This window comes from Sarcophilus harrisii, chromosome 4 (assembly GCF_902635505.1).
Source record: "Sarcophilus harrisii chromosome 4, mSarHar1.11, whole genome shotgun sequence".
NCBI classification, from domain to species: Eukaryota; Metazoa; Chordata; class Mammalia; order Dasyuromorphia; family Dasyuridae; genus Sarcophilus; species Sarcophilus harrisii.
This window is the reverse complement of record NC_045429.1, coordinates 257,620,119-257,637,875: the sequence shown is the minus strand read 5'-3', so window position 1 is coordinate 257,637,875 and position 17,757 is coordinate 257,620,119. Positions and strand designations below refer to the sequence as shown.

At 41.1% G+C, this 17,757-nt stretch overlaps 1 protein-coding gene across 1 annotated transcript in view; it reads right to left on the bottom strand.

Moving 5' to 3' along the window:
• Positions 1-17,100, bottom strand: part of TRAM2 (translocation associated membrane protein 2) — a 107,262-nt gene extending 90,162 nt beyond the window's left edge. The window contains exon 1 of the mRNA XM_031964726.1: positions 16,825-17,100. Coding sequence (XP_031820586.1) covers positions 16,825-16,944 — 120 coding nt within the window. The 5' untranslated portion in view covers positions 16,945-17,100. The remainder of the gene's footprint in view (positions 1-16,824) is intronic.
• Positions 17,101-17,757: the final 657 nt, after the last annotated feature.

The window sequence follows — 17,757 nt, the reverse complement described above, 5'->3', positions numbered from 1 at the left end:
TGAAAAATGACTAAACAACAACAGCTGTGTAACTCCATTTTAGTTGTTAGTAATTAAAAAACTAGGGCTAGGTGCTATTACTATATATATTATCACTCCCACTATGTAGATGAAGAACAGAGTGAGTTTCCCAGTGCTTCAATAATCAAACATAGGTGAAACAAGATTTGATCCACACATCTTATGGATTCTAGGTTATTGACTATGATCAAATCATGGAACCACTGCTCTAAGACCAACTAAGTTAATCTATACTGTAAGCCCCTATTTGCCATTCAGATAACTTTCCAGTAACTTTTCTCCCAGGTCACCAATTCCCAAAATGTATAGCCTCTCTCCATTAGAATATAAGTTCTTAAAAGGCAAGAATTATTTAACTTCTGTATTTGATCCCCAATACTAAGCATAGTAAGCACATAATAAACATTTTCCATTCATATTCATTCTCTCATAAATTTATTCTAAGTAGCAATAATATGTACAAGATCACAATAAAATGGCAAAACATAAATAAAATCGAACACTATGTAATTATGACCCCATTCAGTCCCAGGGAACAGATCAGAAAATGTACCTCCCTCCTTGTGCAAAATTGGTATATGTTGTCAGACAAGACTAAAGTGGCTCAACAACTTTGCTGAAATTTTAAAAACATCTTCATTACAAAGGAAGGCTCACTGAATAGAATGGGTGGAAGCATTAAGAATAAATGAATAAAACCCAAAAGACATCAATAAAGCATTCTTTAAAAGGAGATGGCAAGATGGGACAAATGAGTAAGTACAGTCATGGAGGTGAACTTTGACCTGGGCCAGAACAAATCCACAAAAAAGGATGAAATATTAGCAGTGCAGGTTTTTTGAGGCTATGGCAGACAAGAAGAAATAAAGGGGCAGAATGACTTGTAAGCTGCCCTACACAGGAGCATGTCTTACTAGCCTCCACATCAAACCAATCTACCTCTCTTGCATGTTCTTGGATTATCTTGCTTGCTCCAATGCAAAATCCCAGGGGAATATCTAACAACTAGCATTTAAAGAATGTGTTAACATATTTAACCTATACTGGATTGCTTGCTGTCTAGGAGAAAGGGGAAGGGAAAAAAAATTTCGGAACACAATGTTTTGTAAAGGCGAATGTTGAAAACTATTTTTGCATCTATTTGGGGATTGCAAAGCACTTTACATGTCACCACATTTGATCCTGCACCAACTTCCAGAGCTGCTATGAGGATAAAATGAAATAATATTGTTAAAGCATTTTGCAAACTCTAAAGTAATAAATACATATATACATATATACTTAATAAAGATATATATGCTACCTCTTCTTGTTATTATCACTCTCACAACAATTTTGTGAGAAAAATGTGATTTTTATTTCAGTTTTATAGCTGAAACTAAGGTTAAATAGGTGGTAGGTATTTATACAGGTGGAATTCAAGACTTCCTAATTCTCTAGTTCAGCAATACCCACTGAACCACTTATAATATTCCAGGCACTGAAGTATCCCAGTGGACAGAGTAATGGGCTTAGAGTCAAGAAAACCCAAGTTTAAATTCTTCAAACGTTTACTAGCTGTGGGACTCTGGGCATGTGTCAATATCTGCCTTATCTTCCTCAACTGTGCAATAGGGACAAAAATAACAACTACCTCCTGGAGCTGTAAGGATTAAATGAGATGCTATTTGTAAAGACCTTACTTAGCACAGTGCCTAGCACATAGTAGGCACTCTATAAATGTTAGTTATAATAACTATTGTTGCTGCTGTTATTCCAGAAGAAAAAAAAAAGTAATTCAATTTAAATATTCATGATCAACAACTTACAATTTCCTTCTCGGATAATTTTGTTACTCTACCCTAAGGATGAAAAATCCTTAGAAGTTAAGATGTTTCTTCCTCACTGAGATCAAGAGTTTATCCAGTCTGTGAGTTTACCCACTTTAAACTCCAAGACTGCTATGTCTGAATAAAAATGGAACCCCGTTTCATGAGGAACGTCTTCTGGTAAGGAAATGGCATTGTAATAAAAGGTCACCGAAATTTCCTGTAGGACTGAAGGATTTCTGGAAGGAAGGCCTGCCTATGTTGGCACTGTGCCACCTACATGCCAGCCACCCCATATGGAACTGAACATCTGAAGAGGGGCAAACATGCAGAGCTGGGTTTTGACAGCTTCATTCTGCAGAAGAAGAAATAGAGATCCAGAAAAAGTTAAGTCTTACAACTAGTGCTTGAGGTAGGACATGAGCTCAGTTCTTACACATTCCAAGTCCAGCTCTCTATTTCCTGAGTCACCCTTAAAGAACAACTTGAATCCATGTGGCACATAGATAGAACCATAGTGCACAGAGTGTCAGGCCCAGGGGAAGGACCAATTATCTTGCTGAGTTCCAATCTGTCCAGCCTCAAGCATTTCCCAGCTCTGTGATCCTGGGCAAGACACTTAACCCTGCTGGCCTCAGTTCCTGTTACATGCAGAACTTGAATCCAGGCCCTCCCACACATTATACCATGCTGTCTTTGATAACTAAAACAAATCAAAAAATTAAGTTGACAATTAAAAATCAATATTGTTTTAGAGAGGCCTGTTGCACATGCTATACATGCTATACAAGATAATAAAGATAGCACAGCATTTATACAGCTATTATAGCATCTTCTAGTCTCTTCTAAGGAGATCAGACTTAGTCACAGATTAGTGTAATACAAAGTAGAGTGTAATGAGATCAATACTTAGAATTAGATGAAATACTCTGAAAAAGAATTTAAGAAGCATTCTGACGATGAATGCTACTTGCTTCCTTAGATATATATTTATAGAGCACAGGCAATATGGGAATTTGTTTTGCTTGACTGAATATCTGAAGTGGCAAGATAGGAAAAGAAAATAAGATTTTCATTAACTGAAATTTTTTAATTTAAAATAGAAAATAAATTAGCCCTCTCTAATTTGTTTTCTTAGAAGGGTTGATTTTTTTATTTTGTATTAATTTTTTGTTCAGTAGACAAAAATCTTTGTTCATTCTACATATGAATATATGGAGGGGAAGGGGAGGTAGCTGGAAAAGTTTCTCCAAGGAAAAAAGATGAAAAGGCAATCCCATCTAAGCCCAAGGGAAACAAATGAACTAAGAGCAGCAGATAGCATGTCAAATTCAGGGAAGTAGTCCTGGTCAACTGGAGAGAAATAATATGAGAGTAGTAGCCAAAAGCTATCAATCCTCCCTCTACATCTTGAATCCATCCTCTCTTCTCTTCTCAATCTGTATCTAAACCAGTGCTCAGGCCCTCATCATCTCGTCTGATTCCTGCTATCCTGCTAATAACACAACTATTTGTTATCTGTTACCTCTATGCAGATGGTGCCCAAATCTATACAACCAGTCCAATCCTATCTTTATATTTCCAAAGATCAATTCTTATGACTAAAATCCACTCCTTTTTTATCCTTGAGCTTCAAGGCCCAATAAAGGTGCTAAACATGCCCCTGTCTCCCTAGAGCTAAAATAGATCCTCAAAAGCATGGTCCACAGTTCCCTAGGGATTCCTGATACCCTTTGGGGGAGTGAGAGTGGGGAGAATCTGTGAAGTCAAAACTATTTTCATAATAAAACTAAAGCATTATTTGACTATTAAAATAATCTTCTACTTTTTAAAACTATTTATCTGTGTGAGGCTGGATTTTCTTCATATAATTCAACCAAAACAACATATTGCAAAAGACTGAATGCAGCAGACCCAAGAATCCCGCTGTCTTCTATTAAGCCAAACACTAAAGAAATTTGCAAAAATTATGTAAAACAATCCCATATCTCTCATTACATTTTTTGGCTGGGAAAACAGAACCATTTTTATTTTTTTAAGTTGTATTTATGTTAACATGTAATGGGTTTATTGTCATTTCAAGGGAATTAATAAGTATATTTTTAAAATTAGTTTTTATTTCTAACCCCATAAATGTCAACAGATATAACCTTTTACAGAACAAAAACTCTTTGGGGTCCTCAACAATTTTTAAGAGTATAGAAAGCTCCAGAGACCAAAAAGTTTGAGAATAGCTTGTCTAAAGTGACTACTCCCTCTACAAACTTTTGACAAAATATTTGATGTGAATCTCTGTTCATCTTTACTTTCCAGTTTTTACATTACTTATCTGTGTACATGTTCTATTCTGCCTTCCCCATTACCACAACATATAAACACACACACACACACACACACAAATATACACTGCTCCTTGAGATTTCTATTGTCCTATTTCATCTTCACATCTTCCAAGCTTATTATCTTACATATTTTAATCATTTAAAAATGTTTGGGTCTCTTGTTTTTAAGTAAAGGAAGGGACTAATGTCTTCATGGTGTAAGCAACATGCTTTGTCCACTTGGCCTCAAAGCCTGCAGAGAGCACAGATCACACACCACCTCCGGGGGCCTTTCTCTTCAGAGGAAAAGCTTCTTGGATTACAACTAGGGTTTACAATAACTATTGTCAGTAGGCATGAGGAGGAACAACAGCAGCAAAAAAGGCCTTCAATTGGCAAAAGGATGAAGGAGTTCCTCCTCTTTTTTTTTTTTTTTTTAAACTTCCCCTTCCAAAAATTGAAAGCCCTGATTAAGAGAGTACTGAACTATAATAAAGAGGAAGAAAAGGAGCAAATCAAAGCAAATTATGTTAGGAAGTAATATTGTGCATGTACAAAACTAAAAACAGATTTTCTTTTTAAAAAATTGCTCCAGATTTTGCAAGCAGGGAAACTGAGGCATGGCAAAATACAATGGAAAACTCAACACCTCACACCTCTGGCAATTTTACTACTGGAACAATCCCAAAGGGAAAATTATAGGCTTTCTGGAAACTTTTGTGCTCAAATTTAAAAGCTCCAGAGGTAGAAAATAAAATACCAAATTATTCTTTTGGTCAAGAAGGTCTTCTCACAATCTCAGAACTTTAAATCTAGTATCTTTTCTGGCACCTCTCTTAGGAAAACACATTAAGTGTCTCAATCAGGTCATATTTTCATTGCAAATTAAGCACAGATATGCAAAGAACTAGGAAAGATACAAATGTACCTTTACCAGACAGCAATGGATATGATAATACTAAGCCACATCCTACCCATGTCTGAAATTCAGTAACTGTGGGACATGACCAAGACAGGGTAAATGGGAAAGGTATTAGACCGAGGGTCAGGACACTCAAATTCTAGTACTGGTTTTGTAATTCACTTACTATGTGGCCTTAAGAATTTGCTTAACCTATATGTTTCCAGTGTCCTTAAAGTAAAATGAAAGGGGTCAACTAGATAATAATGATTAATAGGTACATAGTATTTTTAAATTGGCAAGGTATTTTATTAGGATCATAGATGCAGGGCACAAAGATACCTTAGAAGGCATCAAATCCAATCCCTTCATTTAATAAATAGGGAGACTGAAGCCCAGAAAAGATAAGTGGCCAAAGTCACAAAGCCAGTAAATGACAGAGCCAGGATTTGATCTTTATCACTATCACATAAAGTAAGTATGCTAAGTATTATTATTCCCATTTTGCAGATGGGAATCCTGAAGCTCATCAAGGTTAATGACCTGCCCAAGATCACATAAGTAATAGCAGAGGTAAGATTCAAGATTGGGTCTCAAATCAATTTTGATAAGCTCCCTTACTGTAATTACCTCAAAGAGGACTTGGATTTTCTGAGAAGATCCATTATTGCAATGACCCACTGACTTCTCTGATGAAAGAAGGTTAACAGTGCTGCACCTGCACTGAGTTGAGGCAGGAATGGTGTGCTGTATAGCTATGTTCATAAATGGATCTGTCACTGTAATATTTGGATCTGTCTATCTGAAAAATCATAGAGACTGACCTATTAATGGCTGTCTCAAATCAAGTCTCAAAGGGATATCCAGCAATGGCTTCCAAGTGAAAGTCTAATCATAAATGGGGAAAAATGAGTCTCTCTTATTTAGAAATGAAATAAAAAACATCAAAAATAAAGTCTAAACCTTGAGCAAACAAGAAATCAGATGTTCAGTTCCTCTTCCAACATCTGCCACTGATTTTCTGGGTGGATGGTCCTTGGCCAAACTTCCCTTCCATAATTCAGTCTCTGCACAGGCTCTAAGATCATAGATCTAAAACTGGAAGGGACCTCAGAAGCCATCTAATGGAGATCCCTCCTTTTATAGATAAGGAAACTGACTAACAAGTATTTCAAATATGTATGGGTGTGTGGGTGTGGGTGTATGTAATGCTATCAAAGCTATCAAATCTTCCAAAATTTAGGCATAGGTAAAACCCCCAAGGGGATAGCTACATAATACTATGTATAGAGTGCTGGGCCTAGAGTCAGGAATACACATCTTTATGAGTTCAAATCCAGTCTCAGTACTTACTAGCTACAAGTTATTAACCCTATTTGCTTCAATTTCCTTATCTGTAAAATGAGCTGGAGAAGGAAGTGACAAACCACTGCAGTATTCCTTCCCAGAAAACCCCAAATGGGGATACAAAGAGTTGCATACATTGAAACAACTGAACAACAACATAGCCTTCCAGAAGTAAAGTGGTTTGGAAAGTTTAGTAAGTGACCAGAAAAAAATGGCTCACTGTGTTCTCAGACTTACTTCAGCAAAAACTAGCACCTTTGGAGAGAGAATTTGCTGAGCTTTGTTCAGGGTTACCCAACCAAATCTATCTTCACCCAAGTCTCATCTGTGGCTCCAAGAAGCTCTACCATGTGCAATGGATGTACTTGGTTAGACATCTCAGCAGATGTGTTAAACCAGGTTGATATAACTTACAGGCCTCAAACCTGTCTGTGAGTTGGGGGGTATCTATCACAAGCATGTGAAGACTTCCCTTGCCAGAATGGTCAGATGAGAACAATTTGCTCCAATAGCCACGAAAGCAGCAGAAAAAGGCATTATGGAAAGCTCAGAGTTTGGGTCTAATTTCAAAGACATTCAGGGCCACTGCCAGTTGTCCCGACTTCCCATCCTGCCCTGGACTTAGATTATGCAGGAAGAAAAAGTGAAGCTGATGATTTTATGCAGTTCTGTCTCAATTAAATCCAATTTGTGAACAAGTTAACACATTAATTTTCTAGTCTCAGGAACCTTTACACTCTTTTCTGTTATGGTTTTTTAAAAATTTTCATTTTTTATTAGGTTGAGTTTCTAAGCTGTCTTCCTCCCTTCCTTCTTCCCAATCCCATATTAGAGAAGGTCAATATTATACACACACACACACAGAGATATAAATATAGGTAGAACCATACAACACATGTCCATATATCATTTTCCTTCATAAGTACTTTTTACCCCTTTAAATCTTAAAAAGAATTGAGGATCCTACAGGGAAACTTTGTTTATTGGGGTTACAGCTATTGACCTTCATTAGAAATTTAATTAATTATTTTTATAAAAACAGCTTTGACCTTGAGGACCCCTGAAAGGATCTTTGAAATCCGAGGATCATACTTTGAGAACCACTGATATAATCCAATGCCCCCTGCTCATTGGTTAAAGCAGAATATCACGAATTTGATTAGCTATGACTACCACAGAAAAGAGTGAAAAAAGTTATTTTATCTACTTACCCTAAGGTGTGAACAGGAGACTTTACAGAAGCAGGAACCATGATATGAAATGTTTATTCCTTCTGGAGTAAATTAATCTTTACCTGATCTAGTTTTCTAAGGGGAGGGTAATAATGTACATAATGTCATACTTTCCAAAACAAAATTATTTACTGTGAGCACAAGACTTCCAATTTTCTACTTTTTTAATATATATATTTCCACCCTTGAACCAAGAATCTGAAAAACTTTGGCCTTTTTCTCCCACTGTTTTTAATGATGAAAATAAAACTACCTGGGGCTATGAAGCCAAAGTTGTGGCAGAGTTTGTTTCTCTGGCAATAAATTTCTCTAGGAAATTGTCAGACGTCTGAGTAAGTGTTAGTACTATGACATATGTCTTTATATCCCATGAAGAGAGTTTTTTTTTTTTTTTCTTTTCTTTTTAAGAAAGAGAAAAGGGCAGCTAGATGGCTCAATGGGTAGAATATTGACCCTGGAGCCAGGAGGACCCAAGTTTTAAATCTGAATTCAGACATATGACACTAGCTGTATGGCCCTGGGACAATTACTTAACCCCCACTGTCTCCCTCATGCCCCCCCCCCAAAAAAAAAAGAGAGAAAAAGAAAGATATCTTGTCAGTCCTATCACTAAACTAGGGAACTTTCTTTGGTGGTCTTATGGAGTTACTTGTAAAGACCATTCTATCAAATCATTAAATTAAAGACAGGGATAGGGACAGGCACTGGATCTGTGATTTCATGGATACAAATTCCCACTTGAGCAAACTCCTTTCAGAGCTGATCATTACTATTTCTGCAGTTTATGGTGTTAGAGAGCTGTCTGGGAAGACTTAAGAGATGAACTGGCTTGTCTGAGATCACAAAGCCTATGAGTCAGAAGCATAATCTGAACTCAAGTCTCTATTCATCATGCCAAGGATTCTTTATCCTTTTTTGTCATGGCCTTCTTTGGCAGTCTTGCTTACAGGGACTCTTTCTCAAGATAATGTTTTCAAATGCATAAAATGTAAAACAGGATTACAAAGGAAATCAATTTTGTTGAAATATAGCTACAGATTTTTTTTAAATGCATGAACTCCCATGTCTATAAGGAAGCCAATTATGTTGAAATATATTTATCCAAATATTTTTTTTAAATCTATGAACCTTGTACCATTGGTTGAACATATATAATCTAAATCAAATTACTTACTATCTCAGGGAAGGGGGAGGAGAAGAGAGAAAATTTGGAAGTCAAAAAAATTTTAAATGAAATATGTCTTTACATATACCTGGGGAAAAATATTTAATTAAAAAAAATAACCCTATGTCATGCTGTTTTTAGTAGGATCAAAGTTTTAGATTTGGGAAAGACTTCTGAAATTATCTAATGTAACACTATGCTCTTACACCTGAGGAACCTGAGAACCAGAAATTAAGATTTGCCCAAGGTCACTCAGGGAATAAAGCGGCAAAGCCCAGATTTGATGCCTGATGCTCAGTGTCCAAATCCAGCCCATTTTCCACTGCAATATGATGCTTCCCTACAGAGTCAACTAGCAAAACTGACAAGGCCAAGCCATATTTCACTCTCCTTTGCTCCAAAAACTAGCAAGATATCTTTAATAAGGGGAAATAGATGAAAGGAAAACAAAACAAAATTCCAAAGGATAAGTATATTTCAAGGCACCCAGAATTGTTTTGTTGTTGCTTTTAAATCATTTTCTCTTTTAGGCAACTGCTACCAAAAGGCACCAGTCTGACAATGGTGGATCTTGGTCTTACAACCAGTAAGTCCAAACAATAACAAGATTTATCCACCAAACACGTCGGAATTTCTCCTTCCAACTGTTTTCACTGTGATCAGAAAGCAAGCCTCTAATACTAGAAAGGTATAAATTCAGGCTTCTCGGGAGGCCCTCAGCCTCTTCAATTTATCAAGGTAGAAACAAGCATCAGCTGCACCACTGGACTGGTCAGTGGGGCCCCTGCCCAATAGGAAGCAGATCAAAAAGAAGCTCATGCCTGTGGGAGGGAAGTCCTCACCATAGCAACACAAACAGCCAGGGCTGTAGCTCCCATCTGTTGTGATGGGTCGGAACGGTGCCCTGAGCAGTGAGCAACAGGAAAGATGTGGGGTTTTAAAAACAAGGGAAGAAAGAGGAAAGCTGCACCTACTTGCTGTGTAGTATCCTAACAGTTTTTACTACCCAACTAAACTGACAGCAGCAGCATTCTCTCCAACCACCCCACACCCCATGCCCTAAGAAGATGGATGGAACTGAGAGAGAACAGATGTTCTCCCCAGAGGAGTCACATCACCAAGTTGTCCTGGACGGGAGAGAATTTCAGCAAGCTGGAGACATGACTCAAACTTCATAGGATCATAGTTTTAAGGAACAGAAGGAACCTCAGAGGTCAGAAGAACATGGATTAAAAGCTGAAAGGGACCTTGGAAGGCCATTCACCCCCATCCTTTTACAGAGGAGGAAGTACCCAGACAGGTTGAGGTATTTGCCCAACACTGTTCTCCACTATATAACCTCGATTCAAAAAACATTTATCAAGCATCTATTTATTAGACACCCAGAATGTCTAACAACTCAAAACCCTTTTTTAAAATAAAGGAATTATAGGAAAAAGTTGGGGATGACATTGTTTTGGAGAGATGGATTAGAGTTGGAAGAGTAATTTAATGTCTGTCTGCCTCCTTTTGTATCTCCAGCACTTAGCACGACCTGGCACAGTGTAGGTGTTTAATAAATATTTACTGATTGATTGGTCTACTAGTCCAACTCCATCATTACATAAATAAGCAACTAAAGCCCTGAGAGGGAGTGACTTATCCAAGATCACATGCAGTCAGTTAGTGAGAGAACTGGGATTTCAACTTACAGCCTCTGACTCCAAATTCATTGCAGCATGTTGTCTGTAACTTTTGCTTTCTGATTCAAGAGAGCTTTGTTTTTCTAAGACACTGGTGAAAAGTATACTTTGATTCCCAGATCCTACTGTAATATGGGAGGGGATTAATCATCCTGGTTCCAGGGTTAAAAATTCACTAAATGGTCAATCCAATCGTTCTTGCTGCTGTTGCATTCACCTAAGAAAGGAGTAGAGATTAAGTGATCTGCCCCGGAGTCACAGAACACTTTCAAAACTGAAATTACAATTAAGTTTAAATTCTTTCTTAGTCTGTTGCTCAAAGTCAGGTTATTAAGTCAAGAATTGTTCAACAGTGCTCCAAGTCAAGAATTTATTAAGCACCTACTATCTACCAGATGTTATGTAAGCCCTGGGAATTTAAAAAAAAAAAGGGGGGGGGGGAGGGAGGGAAACCAGTCCCTGTTCTCAAGGAACTCCCAGTCTAACAGAGAAGATAGTTACAGAGGGAAGGCATTATGATTAAAAAGGGCCAGGAAATGCTTTTGGCAGAAGGTGGAAGAAGCCAGGAAAGCCACAAGGAGAGTTACAAGCATGGGAGGGATAGCAAGGAAAATGCCAAGAGATGGTCCAGAGCATGGAGGTACAACAAAAAGGTCACTATCACTGGGTCATAGAGTGTATGGGAAGTACATGGGAAACTGGAAAAGCAGGAAGGTATTGAGTTATGAAGAGCTTCGGAAGTCAAACGCAGGATGTTCTAGTTGATTCTAGAAGTAATAGGGAGCCACTGATTTACTGAATAGAAGGCTAACATGGTCAGATTTGTGCTTCAGGAAGGTCTATTTGGCAGCTGAGTGGAAGATAAGAATAGGGCACCAAACGATTGAAATCAGAAGACCAATGGGCCACTTGTCCCTTTATCTTACCTGATTCTCTGTGGACTTCTCTAGAGTATTTTTGTACTAGGGTACAAAGAACAGGATACAAGAATAAAAGTGAGGTTACATGAGTTCTTTAAAACCCTAAGATGTCAATCTATTATCTCTTAATAAAAGAGCATTTTTAAAAAATCACTCAAAACTACAGAATATATGCTAATGGATAAATAAGATACACATCACTGCACAGGTGAAAAGAAGTCCAATACTTGAAGTTCCCTACAAATTCCAACTACTGAAGAAAGCACAGATATATCTCAGGGGAAAGGAGTTTAGGAGAGGAAGGAGGAGGCTCTAGTGTGCGCGTGAGCGCGCGCGCACACACACACAGAGAAGCAAGCTTCTTTATAAGGCTTTTAACAGAAGTCAAGACAATTGCTTGTGCTAAAAGCTAACTATGCCAATTTGTTTGGCATTTTTGGTCTAGACCAGTAATTTCATTGATGGAGGGATTTTGGCATGAGGAAATTCCATCTATCAATGCAGGTGAACCACTGTGACACTAACCAGGTAAGTGACTGGCTAAGGGTTACATATTCAGAATGTTTCCAAGGAGTGACTCGAACCTAGGTATTTCTGGTGCCAGCTCTCTCCACCAGCTGCAAGGTTATTGTAGGTATTAGTAGTTTTAAACTACTTATAATTATATTTTAAGTGATTAATCCCACCTGCCACACAATCACATGTATATATAGCTTGAACTTTTTCCCTTTATTCATTCACTAACAAGGATGATCTACTATATATGCGCTGGATACTTTGCCCTAACATGTCAGTCTTATTTTCAAAAACTAAATCAATTAGAAAGCCAAGAGTTCAGAATGAAACCTTCCAGTTATCTCAAGCTGAGAAAGAGAAACTACACCTGCAAATATCAGGCAGGTCATTTCAAAATCATTTGCCTATAACTGTCAATGTATTTCAATAAGATTTTTTAAAAAAAATCTTAAAGGCTTCTATTTCTTGAAATGATGAGCCTTAAAAGAGGCTCACTTCTACCCAAGAGAGAAAGTCTAAGAGATTGGCTTCCTCTGCTTTTTCTTATCCTCTGTTTGTGGCTGGAAAAGTTCTTTCTTTTTTCCCTGTCTGCTTCAGCTTAAAACGTGGCACTGAACAGGACGTCTGGAGAAGGGAGGGAGGAGGGATGGGGGGAGGGAACTATTTCAAATCTCACACACTCACACTCTCTCTCTCTCTCTCTCTCTCTCTCTCTCTCTCTCTCGATGGTAAGGCTAGATTCCACGTAAGAAACCCAAATGAAGGGCCAAGTAGTTTGGTAGGAATCTCACTTAGCCCCACCTCTCCATAACACAAAGTTAAGAAAGAGAAAGCTGAAAAGGAAGAAGGGGGGAAAAATCTCCACATTCCTGACATTTTTTTAGCCAAGTACTGTGGCTGCAGAGCTGCAACTCTTTAAATGGACTGTGATGAGAAAAGCAAAAGCTGAGACTAGGGGAAAGGAACCTGTCCCCCCAGCCTTGGCAATGGGAGATGAGCAGTAAAAGACTTCTAGGAAGTCCCAAAATGAAATCAAGTAAACGCAGGACTCTTTCATCTGCTCCCACCAAATCCTAAAGGAGAGAATTTAGAGTAGTCCCATCACAAGAGAAAAAGCCAAGCACCTCCATCTGATAGTGGGAGAGTCCAGGAGAAAAGCTGGGGTGGGAGAGTGGGATGGGAGTAAAGAAAAGATGGATAAGATAAAGAGGGGGGATTACTATGCAAGACTGCAGCTGCCTCCTGGAGAGAGTGGGGCCAGGCTCTTGGGGAAGAGGTTGGATGGTAGGAACACCAAGGGAGGAGGGAAAGGGGGAATGAGGAGGGGAGGGTGTCTAGGAGAACAGCTCTTTGTGGAAAGAATTATAATTGAGTTTTCACGTTTCTTTTTCTAAATGAAAGACTCTCAGTTTGGCATTAAGTCAGAAATTCAACAGCATGATACCCTCTTTCCCTTTTTTCCCTTCCCCCTTCTTTCCTCTTAATCTTATATGCAGAAGAAAAATGCAAAGTGCTCAATCTTATTCTTTTCTTTCTTCCATGCCATCCTGATCCCCCCCATCCCTTACCCCAGACTTCCAAGAGAATGCTGAGGGGGCATAGAAAGTCCTAGAACATGAAGGACAATGACAAGGCTCTCTTTTCCAGACACAACGCACAGCCAGATGATCAATGAAATTTGCCAGGTTTGGGAGAAAGCTGCCACTCCAGTCTTAAATAAGAGAATTTTGTCAACTGTCATTTTTTTCCTTAACTAGGTATAGGAAAAGATATCCAAATAACATTGAGAATAGCAGAAGATTTCCAAGTATCCAACAGTTAATAGTGATAATAACAATAAGAGTTTTAACTGATAAAAATCAGGAAGGATCCAACTTCCTCCCATCCCACATCCTTGTTAGGTAGGTCATATAGTTATTATTCCCATTTTATAGATGGATGAAACTGAGGAGCTTTTAGCCTATGGTTTTAAAAAGGAAGACTTCAATAGCTATCTTCACTGAGTTCAACGCTTTCTGCCCCTCCTCCCCCCTCCCCAACAAAAATCACATAATTTAGGCAAGGAATCTTAGTGGCCACCTAATACCCCCTTTCCAACATACCATACTGAGTAATAATTGCCCAAACAACAATTATTTATTATCCCTTCCACTTTTGACTAGCACTCTCAACCAAATCAACAGTGGTAGAATAGGCCCCAAAGGGCCAAAAAGAACCAAGAGCTCTCTCTGAAAGAAGTGGGGAAAGTAACCTTAAGGATATTTCACCATGGCCTTTTTGTTGTCTAGGCCAACAATAAGAACATAAGAAACTCTTGCTATCCTTCCCATCTCCTCCTTTGGTCATTTAGTTCTAATAGGATTTCAAAGCACTTTAAAAATAACACCTGGCGACATAACACTATTCAGAAGGATTGGAGGCAGGAAGAAAAAAGAAATTCAAAATGGACAAACACTTGGCCTCTGGATTTAAGCAAAGTAAAAATCACAAATATCATCAGGTTCTACAAACAGTACATAGAGCCATTGGGTCAAAGAACAGTTTTCACAAGTTTTGCCCTGGATATGCAGTCACAAGGACTATAGTCCTCATACATAAGACTTTTTAGCCACACCCTTAGAGAAGGGTAAGAGGGTATTCAGTGTTATTTCAGGTTGGGCAGGCAAGACAGTACTAAGAACATATTTCCATGAAGATGTTCAGATTGTTATCTGCCAGGCAAAAATTAAACATTAATCTACTATCACAATGACTGGTGGGTAGTACTAAAGTAAAAATATTTACCTCCCCACCAAAACTAGAATTTAGTCTGAAATCTCTAATCTGGTGAAAAGTTTTACAAACATATAGGATCTACACTGCATCTATACTGTTATATGCCTACCCAATAATCTTAATGGCACCTCAAGCACAAAAGGCTCCCCGAACTTTTATCTGGGTATTGACCTAGGAAGTTGAATCCCACCAAAATATAATGGGAAATGAGAATTAAAGGGGCGGGGGGAGGAGGGTTAGTTGGAATAGGATTCCCTGTGCCCTCCAGAGATTGGAAAACATTTTTTACATAGGTTTACCTGGATAGTGGCAAAAGCTCAAACCTATCCCCCCCCATGGAGATTCTAGGTAAGCAACCCCACCCAGTGCCCATACCCAGAATGAGAAAATAACTGAAATCTGCCCTACCCACAATCCTACCAAAGAAAATCTTAGGATATTGGTATATTAATGGAATGAACTATCTTCATTCTCAGGACAAGAGATAATGCCAAGCATTTTACTCAATCTCTTCTCCATTTCACCCAACTTCCCAACAGTATCTCCCTTTTCTCACTCCAAGAGGCACAATGTCCTCCCTCCCTGATCCCTTTGATTTTTTTTCCCCTTTACATTATTTCTAAATGTGGGGAAGGGGATAATCTAATCCAGACTATAGTTGTCCTATGACCTCTGATTTTATGCTATTAGCTCAGATGCCATCTTTTCCCAGAAAACAGTAAAACACTCCTTCCCATTTTGGCAAAGAGAAGAATGAAGGTTTAGTACTCCTCTCCCCTCCCCTCTCCAACCCTCCCTGCTAGGTACTAAAGGAGTTAGCATACAGAATAACAGAAAACAGCCTAACTGGCTGTGCTGACCTTTCAGTCCCTATATGAAGGTAGGGAAGTAAATGGTTGAGAAGTCATTTTGGCTAGGAGGGAGGGAAAAAAAAGGAAGGGAGGCATGGAGGAAAAAAGGAAGAGAGAGAGGAAGGGAGGAAAGAAAGGGGAGAGAAGAGGAAAGAAGGAAGAGATAGGAAAAGAAAGGGTTGAGAAGAGGAAAGAAGGAAGAGATAGGAAAAGAAAGGGGAGAGAAGAGGAAAGAAGGAAGAGATAGGAAAGAAAGAGAGAGAAGAGGAAAGAAGGAAGAGATAGGAAAAGAAAGGGGAGAGAAGAGGAAAGAAGGAAGAGATAGGAAAAGAAAGGGGAGAGAAGAGGAAAGAAGGAAGAGATAGGAAAAGAAAGGGTTGAGAAGAGGAAAGAAGGAAGAGATAGGAAAAGAAAGGGGAGAGAAGAGGAAAGAAGGAAGAGATAGGAAAAGAAAGGGGAGAGAAGAGGAAAGAAGGAAGAGATAGGAAAAGAAAGGGGAGAGAAGGAAGAGATAGGAAGGAAAGCAAAGAGGAGGGGAGAGAAGAGGAAAGAAGGGAGAGGGAGAAAGAAAAGCCGTGAAAGGAAGGAGGGTGGAAGGGAAGGGGTTTATAAAGCCGTAGAAACTGGACACTGTGCTAGGCGCCGGTGCGGGGTACACAGAAGGGGGCGTCGGGATATGGGGGTTCTGAGGCAGCACTTGGCCCAGCACGGGCTAAGGGTAAGGAAAGGGGCGAGTCAGCGTTCTCTGGATGTGTGGAAGGAAGTAACAGAAAATTGGGAGAGTGATGAAGTCACAATTATGTACCCAGAGGCTGTGGTCGCAAGTTGGGAGGGTCACGAAGGAGTCAGACCCACATATAGTCACAGGGAAACCTCCGGCATCATCTGCAGGAGACTAGGGCAGCGCGGGCGGCCCCCGGGCCAGGGCCAGGTGCGGGGGCGGCCCGGGGTGCCCCCCGGGGCCCCTCAGGGACGGAAGGCGGGCGCAGCGGCTGGAGCCTGGATGGATCGAGAAGCCCACGGAGCGGGTGCACAAAAGCGAAGAGCGAGCCCGGGCCCGGGCAGCGGCGGCGGCGGCGGCGGCAGCGGCAGCAGCAGCGAGAGGAGGAGGATGCGGATTACGTGGATACAGGAGCCCACATCTGGAGGCGTCCGGACGCGGGGGGAGGGGGCGGCTGACGAGGGGGAGGGGGAGGCAGAACTCGCGCGGACCCGGCGGGCGCCTGCCCGCCCCTCCCTCCCCACCCTCACCCCCCACCCCCCAATGCCCGGGCGCTCCCCTCACCTCGAACATAAGCCCGATGAGGACGCAGAGCACCAGGCAGAAGCCGATGTCCGCATGGTTGTGGATGACGAACTCCTGGCTGAAGAGCGGGTAACTTTTCGTCCTCCGGCGGAAAGCCATGGCAGCGGGCGCAGGGAAGCCGCCGCCGGGGCCCGCACCCTCCCCTCCGCTCGCTCGCTGGCGAGCCGCGCAAACTTCTCCAGCTCCCGGGTCCGCCGCCGGCCCGCCCAGCGCGGAACAACTTCTCCCGGCCACGCCCCCTAGGCCCGGGCCACGCCCCCTTCCTTTTCTCCCTCCCTGCCCCCCCCCCTTACTTTCCCCCCTCTCGGCCCCCCGGAACCCTCCTCCTCCTCCCCTCCTCCCCAACCGGTGCCTTCAGCCCCGCCCTTCGCGCGTCAGAGGGGGCCTGGCCACGCCCCCTGGAGGCTTAACTCTTTCCGACCTGACTCGGGAAAAACGGGGAAGAAAAGGAGTGGTTCTTGCTGAGAGGCTTGTGGTTCAAAACCACCGAGGCTTTCGGTTTCCCTGCGCACACCCACACACCCCTCCGAGTTCAAACCAACCCCAAGGCAGTTCCTGGTCAGACCTTTCCGAAATCCAGCCCCCCTCGATCTCGTCTGCATTTCCCACCCGACAGCGCCCCCTCCGCCGTCCTCTTCCCCGGCGCCCGCCCCTCCCTTTGGGCTGCTCCACCCTGCTGCCGCTCTAGCGTTCTGGGCTTTTCTGGTCTTCTCTGCGAGCCTCCCTCCTCCCCCTACCTCCTGCAGCCTTCTTTTTCTTATCAGCCTTATCTCCTCCTCCCTCCGACCCCGCCCCCCCTTGTCCTTCCTTTCTGGCCGGGAGCACTCGCGATCCCTCCTTCGCCACCGTCTATTCTTGCGCCTTTCCTTTCTTTATCGGGCGGCAAGACCGTGACACCCCCTCTTCCTTTGG